Genomic DNA, 13,010 nt, shown 5'->3' with positions numbered 1-13,010 from the left:
CATTCAGCGAAGGCTCTAAAATATAGCAAATTCACGTAAGAAAAGAAATGTGCGTTAACCTTTGAGTCGCGCGAAACAAAGTGTATCTATTAATTGCGTTTGTTCACACAACAGCTAGTTTTCCAGTTTTTATACGACCCCAAGTGGACATTCTTCACTTAACTGTTGTTCAAATAAGCTTGTCAAGCTACGTACTGTTTTTTCTTGCGCAAGACACTGTGGCGAGTTCTCGATTAACCTTGGAAATCTTGCAAATATTGCTTAATAATGTGCCATATAAGGATATATACTTCGGCTTTATCGTCATCCAGAGCGGCAACATCATTTTATAAATCTCTTATGGTTCTGTCGATTTCCAACGGCGTTGTTGGAATAAACATCATTGATTCTAGTTGATTTCTTCCGAGCACGCATTTCTCCATATCTGCATTTTCCCTTTATACGTTCCTATGTTAACGAAGTGTCGATTCATTTCATCTGCTACTTTGCCGGTGACGTGACATCATCTATCACGATTGGTTTCACACTAGAATGGACGTGATTTCGATTCGTTACGTTGTTAATCATGTCGCATACTTTCTAATGATCATTGTGAATATGCAGAAATTTATTTTGATGGTAATCACATTTAGCCGTTTTTAGGTCGGAGTTTAGTTTGATTCTTTATTTTTTTTTTTAAATTGGGCGAACATATCACAACACTGAATAAAATCATGATATTTTTTTTTATTTTTTTATGTTATCCTTTTATATAGGTCGCCCGTTATCCATGTTTTTTTCATATTTTTTATGTCCTGTTTTACTTCGCCGTAAAGGAAAAGCTGAATTATAGCAGCGTTTAAATTTAGCCAAGAAGCTTTTATGGGCATCTAAAGTGTTATCCTCTCCGAAAATGTCATTCCAATTTTCTTGCTTTATAAGGGTGCCAAAATGATTTAGGGTTTCTTCATTTATGGTGCGATGTCAAAAGATTTCTGTACAATTATTTCTTTCCTTAGCTAAGGACGATTCTAAGCAGAAGATAGCCGAATGGTCACTAATATCGTACAAAAGTGCACCTGCCGTAGTCTGACTGTTATCAATTTTTGTAATACAGACGTCAAGAGACGTTGCAGTGTCTGTGGTCACCCTCGTTTGTAGTGTTATTACATTGCTACAGGCGTGCTGGTGTGTGACATCGCGGATTTCTCTCGCATGTAGATCGTCACAAAATTGTATCTATATTTATATTTCCCAGAATAAAATATAAAGCTGTTACAGTTCCAAGATAACATAGTGCACTATCAAGAAAAGTCATAAATTCAAACATATTGCCGGAAGACGATCTGTACAAAACAGCCACTACTACGTTCGATATGTTTACAAATAGACTTTCAACATTTTCGTCTATTCTGATTAAATTATCAATTACTTGGTACTGGAAGTGGTCTTTAAAATAAAGTGCTATGCCGCCACCTCTCTTCTTTTCTCTGCTGAGACTTTCACACGAGTACCCCTAAAGTTGTGGTAGTATGTCTTCTTTCGTCAACCATGTTTCCGTGAGTGCTATAGCATCGAATTCCGAACTCCGAGAGTGTTATGAGACTTCAAAGCCCTCTACTTTATTCTTAACACTCCTCATGTTAAAATGTATAGTTGAGAACTGTCCCTTCCTGTTTTTATACTTGTTATTGAATGCTTGACAATCATAATAATAACAATCAAGTCGCATATCGTCGTCCATTTTCAGTTTTTATGCACTCCGAAAGTGCTATCATTTTTTTTCATTCGTTATTTTTTTCGACATGGGACATGTTAGTGATTTAGAGAATGTTCACGTGCTTGTCCTTTCGCGGAAAGATCTTCCCACCTGCAGATCAGACAAACTTCCATTCAACGCTTTTCTCTTTAGCAACCGCGGCGCCCAGTAACTTTTTTTTTGTTTTGAGATAGTTAGATGCTCATTTACATACACAGCGTTGCTGTTCCCGCCATAATCAAGTTCTTTTGTTCCTTTGCTTTTTGCATTTCTGCAGGATTGTGTCTCGTTTAGTACGTTGCACGAACCGAACGATTACGTTTTTCTCTCTAGGTCTTAAAGTGGGGACGCGGTGGCAGATGTCGATGTCCGAGTCAAGAATCGGCTCGTGAACAATGTTCCCAATTCGTTTAACGACATCGTACACGTCACCTGTTTCGGGCAGCCTCTTGATCTCAATGTCATTGCTCCTCTCATATTGCTCCAGTTCTTCGATTCTTTCGCTCAACCTGCGATTTTCGGAGGTAAGCTCTTCGTTCGTTTGTGTAAGTTCCTGTACTTATTTTCGTAGTTCCTTCATTTGGTTTTTGATTTCATTTACGCAGTCGCAAGTGTCATTGTAATACTTAACGCTATGTTTTATGGTCCTGAGCTCGGCCCTCAGCTCGCGTCTTAGATCTTCAAGGGCTCTCCCGATATCTATGCACTTTTTACTAATTTCGGCAGGAAAGAACTTCAACCGTCAGTACACTTCAATCAACGAATAATCGGCGCTGTTCCGGAAGCAGTGCGAGTTTTTCTAGGTTTTTACAGCAAAGTAATTAACTCTCAATTGTGGAAAACAGAGATTATTAGGCGATTTCTAATGTGCGCACTGCTGCCGAACTGAAGTTCTGTTGGGTGTGCTTGCTCCTAATGTAGTTGACAGTGGCGCCCTGGTCTCGCCGTATCTCGTCACCTGGTATTGCTTCTGGCGACCGTCGAAGGGGGCGATGTATCGCGCAGTGCGTCTGCGCGCTGCCAGTGACTGCTCGCACAGCTTTCCTATTCCTTAAAAAAAAAAAATAAACCGGCTGCTTTTAGCCCGTTAAAATGGTTCCTACGTGTAAAAACTATGTTTTTGCTTTATTGCCGCGTACCTTTACCCAGATTGCATGCAATCTGACTTTGTACAATCGTAGACTGTTTTGCAGGGTAGATGCCAATCGGGTAATATCTTTCGTTATGAAAATTTCAAATTTATAGCATATGCTAACGAGAACGCGTATTTGTAACTGGAGTGGTTGCAGGCCAGCAAAAGGAGGTGGATGATTATCGAGTTTTATCAATTTTCACGGAACTTCAAAATCTTAACACTTGTATTTTTATTATTATCGATACTCTAGTCGCTTTTGCGCATACTTTCATTGTCTTGGGAAATTAGGGGAGGCGTGTCTGGCATTATAATTTATTTAATCACTGTCAGTATGGCTGAATTGGCTGCAGGTGGAGAATCCACGTGAAGGGGTCGAGTTAAATTCCACTTGTATTATTTTAAAATAAATTTCTACCATACTCACCTATGCAAAATATGTGTATCTCAAGCCGAACTAACCTCATAAAGGAAATCGAGTAATTGAGAAAAATATCTCCTCATCACTACCCTTTGTAGGAGCCAATATGAATTGCTATTGTTGGAACTTTGCTTGAGTTAAAAGGTAGAACATCGCTCTTTCTATATTGTTAATAAACCACCCCAGGTTTCCTCCATCCCACCAATAAAGAGACGAATATTTGATTCAAAATTTATTTATTTATTTATTTATTTGTGTTTTATACGATACAGTTGGAGTCTAATGTAATATATAAAATTCTGCAGGACTCTTAATTGCAGTTCTGTTTTCGTGTTTGGGACAAAATTATCAATCCCCCTCAGGGTAAAGGTGATGCAGCTTTAATCTCCTCACTATTTGGATAGGGATAATCATTGAAGTCAGTGTAATCGGTAGATAGGCAGAGACCTACTTTTTTATCGCTTTCATGAAAGCATCTACAGGTTCCGTTTTTTCCAGTGCATGGTGTCCAGCTTCCATTCTCAAGTTGCGTGCACTGGAAATAAAAAGAATGAACACGTTTATTTATTTATTAAGAAACTGTTATATAAGGCGTTGTAAATAGAATGATGGTTTGTCTTTTCTGCATTTTCTTGGCACCTCTTAGTTTACATAGTGGTTAGTTACATAATGCGAAGTACAATCTCTTGCACATTTTTTCGCCCATTAACTGCTCGCTGCGCAAGTACCACAATTTATTTTAGTATCCCTGGGAAACCACTTTGCAATACTATGCTATAGAGAAACGTAAATGCTGCATTTATATTACAGGATTGTAAATTGTGCCTCATTTAATATTTTATAATAAGTACTTTGAAACTGGGGAAAATACGACTAGTGCTTATTACAACGAATAATATCTACAGCTGAATTATAAGTAACTTGTGCACATGATTAGTAGTGGAATACATACGAATTCTCTTGAGATGTTTTTAAACTTGTTCAAACCCAAATATAAATAAACTCACTAATTTTGTGACATTTCAAAAACTGAGTATAAGTTAAAAAGGCAAATACAGAAAAATTCACAGAACGGTCCCTCGCCTCTACCCATATGACTGATATTGAAATATTAAAAAAAAAAAACAGTGTCGCGTTGAAAATATAAATTTAATAATGAACATAAATGTATTTGTATGCATATGTTTCTAATTTTTCAAGAGGTAAAGATAAGGTTACGTGTTTAAGACTAAAGCAATTTTAAAAGGAAAATGCACAATTGTAGTTTTGTACACCCGATGTATTCTAGAACTAGAAATAATTAAGCGAAAAAAAATGAACAGAGCCAATCCAGATCAGTATCAGTGGTTGAGCAATTCCGAAGATAATCCACCCAGCAATACTTCCAATCCTCGGGCGACTAACAGACTTGGGCTCCATGTAAATGTATTTTATTTACACGACACACATATGGTACTTCTGTAAAAGAGCGGAATAAAGAACCGGAGCCCTATTTTGCAGTCTCTGAGTGCAAAATAGGACACCGATTCTTTGTTTAGTCTACAGATAATTTAGCCGGAGCCTCTGCAATAGGCAAACATAACCGGTCAAGCATCGGTGCTAAAGAGGGGCGACACGAAAACCTCATGCAACTCGGTCTTTTTGTTATTTGAAAAAAGCTTTTATGTTAATTGCAGTTGTGTTTAGTAGGCGCACCTTTAAGATGCACCAAAATACATCTATTAATCTAATTTAAAATTTTCTTACATTCGTGCCGCAATATTCAACAGTAAATAGTTCGTATTCCTTGCTTTCTTCGTCTCCATCTTTATCTTGTCCCGCAGAAATTAAATGGATGCTGGAAACGTATAATTCGGTTTATAAATACCTACTGAAACCTTCGAGGTTCAACTGATTTAATAATGTATTCGACAAGCATAGCAGGAAGCGATCTCACTAGCATTTTTCTTCTGGTGATACGATGCGCTAAAATTAAACTACTTACAAGATTCAATTGATCATATATAAACGATTTATGAAACATAATTCTAAGCAGGATTGTATTTACTGTTAGAAACGTATTTAAAATACACAGCTGAGCATATTACTAAATTTTGAAACATTAAACAACTCATCGCCTTTTTGTCAGTGTTATTGTTCAAGGCAATCTCTAAATGAACTTGCCGTCCTTGATATGACGCCACGCATTCCTGCTCCATCATCGTACTTCCATAATACCATTCCCCCAAAAAATATTGTCGTTTGCGTATAACATGCGAATATTAAGTCATATATGCTAGTTAAACTTGAGACAGTGCAAATGGTACAAGGACGGAACAAAGAAATTGACGGTACAAGCTCTGTACCGTCCACTTTTTTTTCCTTCCGTGCCGCATTCGAGCAGTTTCAAGATTAACCTATACCAACTAGCCCAGTTACCCTGTCTTATCTATACCACTTTAATAGGCCTAGTTTCTTTTAGATCTGGAATAGCACCGCCGGAAGTTATCAACGGAGAGATATCAGGATGTGCTACATTAAGCAAGTTTTTGTGCACGTACATTTATAATAATTCAATGCGTAGCTTTAATATTCATACTGAGTATTCCTAAACATAAGAATGATCCATCCCGCGTCATTTACAAAACTTCAATGCGTATTCACATACGCAGATTCTACTTAAACAAACATGTCAGTCGGGACCTGTATTTTACAAGTTTGGAGTTTTATGTGTTCTGATATTTACAGTTTTGTATGTCTTTTTTCATAGTACAGCATTGAAAAAAAAAAACAATATCCGACGATTGACTGTTAAAGAAACCCGATGTCGTTTAAAACACAAATCGGATCCGTTCCATGTCTAGAAAACCTTTGCTTGAGGCGCCTACATCACGAGGTGTACTACACACAGAAATAAGATTGATGTTTTATAAAATTCATAAGAGGTTGGATACGCTTTAATGTTGAATAAATTTATTGAATTTGGCGTTATACTCTCGTAATGATATTTTTTTCTTTCATAAGATTTAACATGAACGTCACTGCGCTAAAAGTGGAGGTCAACGAAGATTTTTGTATATTGACTTCTCAAGGAATATGATATGCTAAAAACGCCATAAAAGTACTCGTTTTCGAAAAAGAACAAAAAAAATATTCATTCGCATCTTTGTCAATATATATCGCTGCCTACGAGTCGATTCTTCTGACCCGTTGTTCATTTTATTTCGAATTACCCTACGTCGGCTAGAAGAAGAATGGATCTGCTGATCAACAGACCCACTCTCTCAGCTTTTAATTTTCCAAAAATATGTTGGCATTTGAAACAGACATATTTTATTCGGATTCCCAACATTCATCTCCGTAAGTGTTGACAAAGAAAATGCTATTTTATCATTAAACGGGAAAAAGTCACGGCGGCGCGTAATAATGAACCTGGTAATAAATAACAAACTGAACTTAGAATCCGAAATGCAATACGGCATTTTTAAATTATCGATCAGATATTCTTCCGAGTTCAATCTTGTTTTCAATTTATATCAAAAACATTTGAAAACGACAAAATATAAATATGCTCTCTTACCCAAAGGCAACAAGGACTGCGATTTGAAAAAAGGTAAATATTTTGACTTCCATTTCAAGAGCTTTGTCTGAGTTATGTTGGAGCATTCAAGAACCTCTGGGTTTTATATTAGCAAACCTGACACTCGTACATTTTTTTCTGTCTAAACCCACCTTCGTTTGACGTCATTCTTACATTACGGAAGCTCGCCCCCAAAAGCACATGTTTAAAGTAAACAGCTTTTTGTTTACCTTTCTTACCATGTGCGCGTTTTGCGGCGTAAGGCATGCGAGGTGTGACTGAATAAAAAAAAGGAATGACTTTTCTTACAGCATTTCACACAAGAGAAAGCGGAAATAAAATATTAATTTTCGTTCCAAATACGTTTCCACGGCTTAGATAATAATCTTTATTTCGTTTTGTCCACAAACAGCAAATAGCCTAAATAGTGGTACACGGTTCGTCATTAGAAATGAAATGCAGACAGCCACATATATTCAATGTTATGCACAAATGATCGACTCCAATGTACGTCGAAAAGATGTCACATCATTAAAATGTCTATAGCAGATTGGTCAAGTTTGTTCAATTCCAGCTACATTCTTGTTAAGGGAGACGTATCATATAAAGTCCGGGGGTAGAACGGACTCTAAAACCAACTAGACCGCAAGAGAACATGGAAACAAACACTACATAACAAAAGCGATAAATCAACACTTCCGTTCACAACCTTGTGGAAAAAGCATAAAATCGAGTAACCTTCTATTAAGCAAGGTGCGCAACCCTAGTTTCTTAAGTAGTACCTTATAATTGTAGTTGTAGTAACACTTGCACCCGAAATGCCTGTCATACATTATGCCTATGAAGCGTCTTATGAACACGCTCAATGAAGCCTGACGCAATGTGGTTGATACGATTCCAAACGATTGAAGCAAACTGCAGTTTTTTACGCACTAAGCAGCAAAACAAACGCACGAGACAATCAGGAGAACAAAACTGCCCCGCAAAGCGAGATATCACCCCAAGATTCCTAAGAGAGACATAACATTTAGCTAAAACATGATTATTAAAATTGAAAGATGAATTAACAAAAATTTCAAGATCTCGAATGACGGATACTCGGGAGATGACACTGCTGTCTATTGTGTAAGGAAACAAAAGTAAATGTCGCTTCTAGACAGGGGCAATATTTTTGTCTTCTGCTCATTGAGCAAGACATTGTTCCTAGAACACCACCTTGAAATTGCCAACTCGTAATCCTGAAGAAGATTGCACTCTGAGTACGAACAAACACAGCGAAACAGTTTGATGACGTCGGCCAAGAGTAATACTTTAGAGTTTTTCACGCTATAAGAAATGTCGTTCACAAAAATCAAGAACAAAAGTGGACCAAGGTTGCTTCCTTGGGACACTCCAAAAGGCGACAACAATTTATCAGGCATGAGCCCCGACAAACGAACATAATTTTGACGACATGAGAGTTAACGTTTAAACCAGTGGCAGTACGTTGGACACAAACCATAACTATCAAGTTTTGTATGAAGAATATTGTTATCAACCTTATCGAAGGCCTTTGTCATCTCAAAATATATTGCATCGACTTGTGCATGGTCACAAACAAATGTAACAGTGTAATCTAAAAAGACGCACAGATTACATTGAACCGACTTTCCCTTGCAACGTTCACACTAATAACCGTGAATTTTTAATTGTACCAATGTTGATTTGAGGCACAAATGTAGTGACAGACTCAGAGATGCAGAGACTGTGCGTTTATGTAATTTATCTCATGTGTGATTCTTGTACATATTCGAATGCAATCTATAGGAGCAATTGAGGGGAAATAAATAAGTATGCCCGCATTTGTAGTGACTCAAAAGTGCCGGCCTGTAAGTATTGTACAAGTCTCCCCAAAATTTGGTGTTGGCGTCACATTTTAGATATATTTGTGAAATATAAATATAAAGAGGTAGTTTTAAAAGGCTGTACTGCCTCCTTGCTAATCAAGAAGTTAAGTTTCGCAGACAAGTTTAATGGAAAATTGCATGTGAAGACGGACTCAATAGACTTCAGCGAAATACGGTTCCCGCAGGCATGCCCTCCATGTTGTAAAATTAGTTCTTTCTCGCGTTTTTTTAAATATCAGTCCACTCAATAAGAGCCTTTTGGAAGGACTGATTCCCTTTGTATCGTGTAGATGTTGAATCGTACGTTTTTTCAGATATTATAAGAATGTTTTTATATGCACCAGCAGTTATTATGACCTAGGTCAATTTGCATTGAAATAGCTTTAAATGGCTAAGACTGGCCTCTATTTTGAAGGTTAAATTGAGCTCCATATCAATATTTAAAGCAAAGTAAATACAAAACAAATGTGAATATTAGTTGTTCGTACCCAGGTAGCACGCTAGAGGAATGCCCAACTTGGGCAAAGTTCTGGCAAACATAAGGGCCAACTTTGGCGGAGTTAGGTTTTTGCACCATGGCGCTCATCAGTGCCAAAGTACGGGGCCTAACTATGGCCTTAGTTGGACGTTCCTAGGGCATGCCAAAGTTTGGCTCTTCTATCGTACGCCAGAAGAGTGCCAAAGATGGTCATAATGTAGAGAACCCGAGACTGTGGTAAAAGCAAGGAAACGGAGACGAAGAAGAAAGACAGAGGAAAAGAACGTTGAGACGTTCTTTTTTCCTGTCTTTCTTTTTCGACTCCGTTTCCTTGCTTTTGCCACAGTCTCGGGTTTTCTACATTATGATCACCATCCACCAGCTCGCCTGCGCACTCACAGTTTTTTCCAAAGTTGGTGCCCTACTTGAGCCATAACTGCCATAGTAAATCCTAATCTGGGAATTTGGGGCATGCCAAGGTTTGGCGTTTCTCTGGTCCGGCAGAGGAGCGCCAAAGTTGATGCCGTACTTCAGCCATAACTGCCAAAGCAACGCCTAATTTCGGTATTTGGGACGTACCAAAGTTTGGCTTTTCTCTGGTCCGCCACAGGAGTGTCGTAGTAGTGCCATACAAGAGCCATAACTGCCAGAGCGACGCCTAATTTGGCTATTTCAGACACGCCAAAGTTTGACGTTTCTCTGGTACGCCACAGGAGTGCCGAAGTAGTGCCACACTTGAGCCATAACTGCGAAAGCAACGCCTAATTTCGGTATTTCGGCCACGCCGGGTTTGGCTTTTCTCTGGTCCACCACAGTTGGGCCAAAGTAAGTGCCAGACTTGAGCCATAACTGCCAATGCAACGCCTAATTTGGGTATTTTTCACATGCCAAGTTTGACTTTTCTCTGGTGCGCAACAGTTCTGCCAAAGTAAGTGCCAGACTTGAGCCATAACTGCCGCAGTAAATCTTAATTTGGTGATTCGGGGCATGCCGAAGTTTGGCTCTTCTCTGGCTACCCACTGAAGTGCCAAATAAGTGCCAAAAGTGGCAAAGAAAGCCAAGAGGCCTGCCCAAGTTTCGAATATATCTGGTGTGTCACGGAAGCGCTCTTTCACGCGTCCCAGAAGAGAATTAAATTGAATAAGCGTTGGAAACATGATGGTAAGATGTCATCACCTCCGTTCTCAAGCAGCACGGCAATACTTTTCAGTATCGTGCCAGTGCCGGCCGAAAGTAGGTTTCAATATCACTCAAATGTCCAGGTTTGCACCACCGTTTGACATCTGGCAGGTATTGCCGCACAGTTGTTTTGCCCCGGCCTAGCGTTCGCGCAATATTGTGCGAATACTCTACGATGCATCTGCTCCGCATTGGCCGAACGTCGTGGAAGTATGTGTACGTTGCATATCATTTGTTGCATATCCAATCACATATACGGACAAACAAAATTTTTTTCGATCGCTTCCAGAAGTTTATTAAACCTCTATCAATACACACAGTGTATTCTCGACATATTTACAAAGGCCACACTTCTCTGTAAAACGAAAAGCAAATTATAAAATAGAATTAACACTGTCCTCATGCCAAGTAAGCCTCATTACACATAATACTGCGGAGATTGAGAGGAAACCAGGGCTACTATCAGAAGCCTGATTGCAGTCTACTCACTAATAAAAAAGCGATATCATGTAATCCTTGATAGATGCATAATCCAACTCAGGTACCCCACAAACACACTTGCGAAAGAAGGTTGCGCACATTCACCTGACGTCTCGTCGTCGGCGAAGAGCAGTTTTCTCGAAGCGTGTTCAACAAACACATCACAAGAATTCCACGAACTGCGTTGAAAAAAATGGCTTTTACCGAAAGTTGGCATGGACGTATTCCGACCGTTTACGACGAAAAAACACGGCCGCGTCTGTAACGCACGAAAGAAACAGAAGACTGAAGAGCGCAGTTCGAAAACAGGACCTACGTGGCCCGCTCATTTCTATAAGTAGGCAAACGGCGTAAACAACAGCCCCTGAGATCCCATCAGCGTGACAGAGAAAGTCACGTGACAAATATTCGTCCCAACGTTTTTGTCCTTCGCGTCCTACGTAGGGAGGTCACGGCGGGTCACGCGTTTCGCTTCACTATTCTGATTAGCTTAAAGCGGCTGTCAAACTCGCTGACAGCCACACGAAGACATAAAAGCAGGGGGAAGGGATTTGCAAGAGGCTAGGTCGAAGGGGCATCAACAACGCATAAAAGGAAATGCCGCTTCTGCCGGTGACCTTGTCGCCTTGCATAGTCTGTCAGTGTTCGGATTCCATTGTGGGCCTCAGAAAGATAATCTCCTTTCTAGAGAGCGAAATGGAAGAGATACTTATGTTTTGCGGGCTTGTCGCCATCCGATAGGCCTCAATTATTTCTCTCCCGACTCGCTCGCAGTGGCCTCCCATGGCTGTCGTGCCGGCGAAATTTGGAGCGCAGCCGGGACATTTTCTCCCGTGAATGACGATCGGGTGCTTAGAATCTGAAGCAACTCTTTCGGCGTGCATCTGATATTCTCGGACCGTCGGAGTCGGTCGTTGAGGCATCGCCCCGTTTGCCCAATGTACCTGGCCCCGCAGGGCAGGGGTATCGCGTACACTTCCTCCGCTTCCTCTTCTTCCCTCAAGATTTCCCTTTCCGTCACTCCCACGGAGCGGGCGGGCTTTGAGCTTGAAGCCGAAAATAAATGTTGTTAAAGTTGAAAGATTGTTTTGTCTGTATCGTCCCTTTTGTGTCTCCACTTTCTAAATGTTTAAAAAGTACCAACACGCTAAAATAGTTCAAGTTCCGGGATATCATTTTCATTCCCCAAGTGGGATGCGGGAGCCGTGCCACGGAGCTCCCGTCGTTTCCGCTCTTTGTTATCGCTAGGAGTTTACAGTTCTTAATCACAATGCAAGACACGCACAAAGCCACGCTCACTTTTGCAATGCGCCGCCTAATAATGATATCTCATGAGGAGACGTGCGCACATCAGTCTCGCGCAGTGCTAGCTCAATGGCAGCAGTTTCTGTAAAGGCGGATTCACACCGGAGATGTAAGCAGTCGCGCAATCCAACTAAATCGCATCGCAAATAAAAAAAAAAGCAATTAAATGGTCAATCTGGAGTGCGCGATGAGCGAGTCCAAAGCCTTCGTTGGCGAGTCGCTTCTCAAAAACCCGTTGATTGGCCCAGCCTCTCTGCGACATGATCGCATCCCTAAAATTCGGGTCAGCAAGCGACCGCTTAAATCCCGTCGCCTTTTGCCCGCGATGGTCGCTTTTGCGATGAAAGTTATCGCGTGACTAGATAATATCGCCGGTGTGAACGCACTTTAATGACGAACCAGTCTCACCGCGCGTACCGATATTGGCGTGTGTATATACGCGCGAGAACAACATCGGCACAATTTGCATTTGCAGAGGCTGGTCCAGCCGCGTCAAAACATTCTGCCAACCTTTGGACTGGAGAAATTAAGAGACCCCCAAAATAAGCTAAAGTTGCCAGCCCAATAAAACTTCATTTCTATTTAATTAAGATGAAGACCACCCGCGTACTTCAAATACCTCATCAGCCAAACTCCAAGGCAGTAAGCCTAGTTCTGGCACTTGTTTCGCAACTTTGGCCCGTAGCTGCCATATGACAGCCGAACAATTGGGAAGCGAAGCCTAACTTTGGCCCCTGTTTGGCGACTTTGGCCCGTAGCTGCCAGATGACAGACGAACTATTGGGAAGCGAAGCCTAACTGTGGCACTTGTTTGGCGACTTTGGCCCGTAGC

The 13,010-nt window shown here is 40.4% G+C and overlaps 1 protein-coding gene across 1 annotated transcript; it reads right to left on the bottom strand.

Moving 5' to 3' along the window:
* Window positions 1-3,556: 3,556 nt before the first annotated feature.
* Window positions 3,557-6,916, bottom strand: LOC8042333 (evasin P1168). Its single transcript, XM_029970823.2, has 3 exons — window positions 6,851-6,916; window positions 5,038-5,128; window positions 3,557-3,826 (listed from the first exon to the last, which is right to left on the bottom strand). The coding sequence occupies exons 1-3, from the start codon at window positions 6,901-6,903 to the stop codon at window positions 3,650-3,652; spliced, it is 321 nt and encodes a 106-aa protein (XP_029826683.2). The 5' UTR covers window positions 6,904-6,916; the 3' UTR covers window positions 3,557-3,649.
* Window positions 6,917-13,010: the final 6,094 nt, after the last annotated feature.

Source organism: Ixodes scapularis, unplaced genomic scaffold, assembly GCF_016920785.2.
Source record: "Ixodes scapularis isolate PalLabHiFi unplaced genomic scaffold, ASM1692078v2 PGA_scaffold3__209_contigs__length_174095766, whole genome shotgun sequence".
Lineage (NCBI taxonomy): Eukaryota > Metazoa > Arthropoda > Arachnida > Ixodida > Ixodidae > Ixodes > Ixodes scapularis.
Note: the sequence above shows the minus strand (reverse complement) of the source record. Positions and strands in the feature narration are given on the sequence as shown.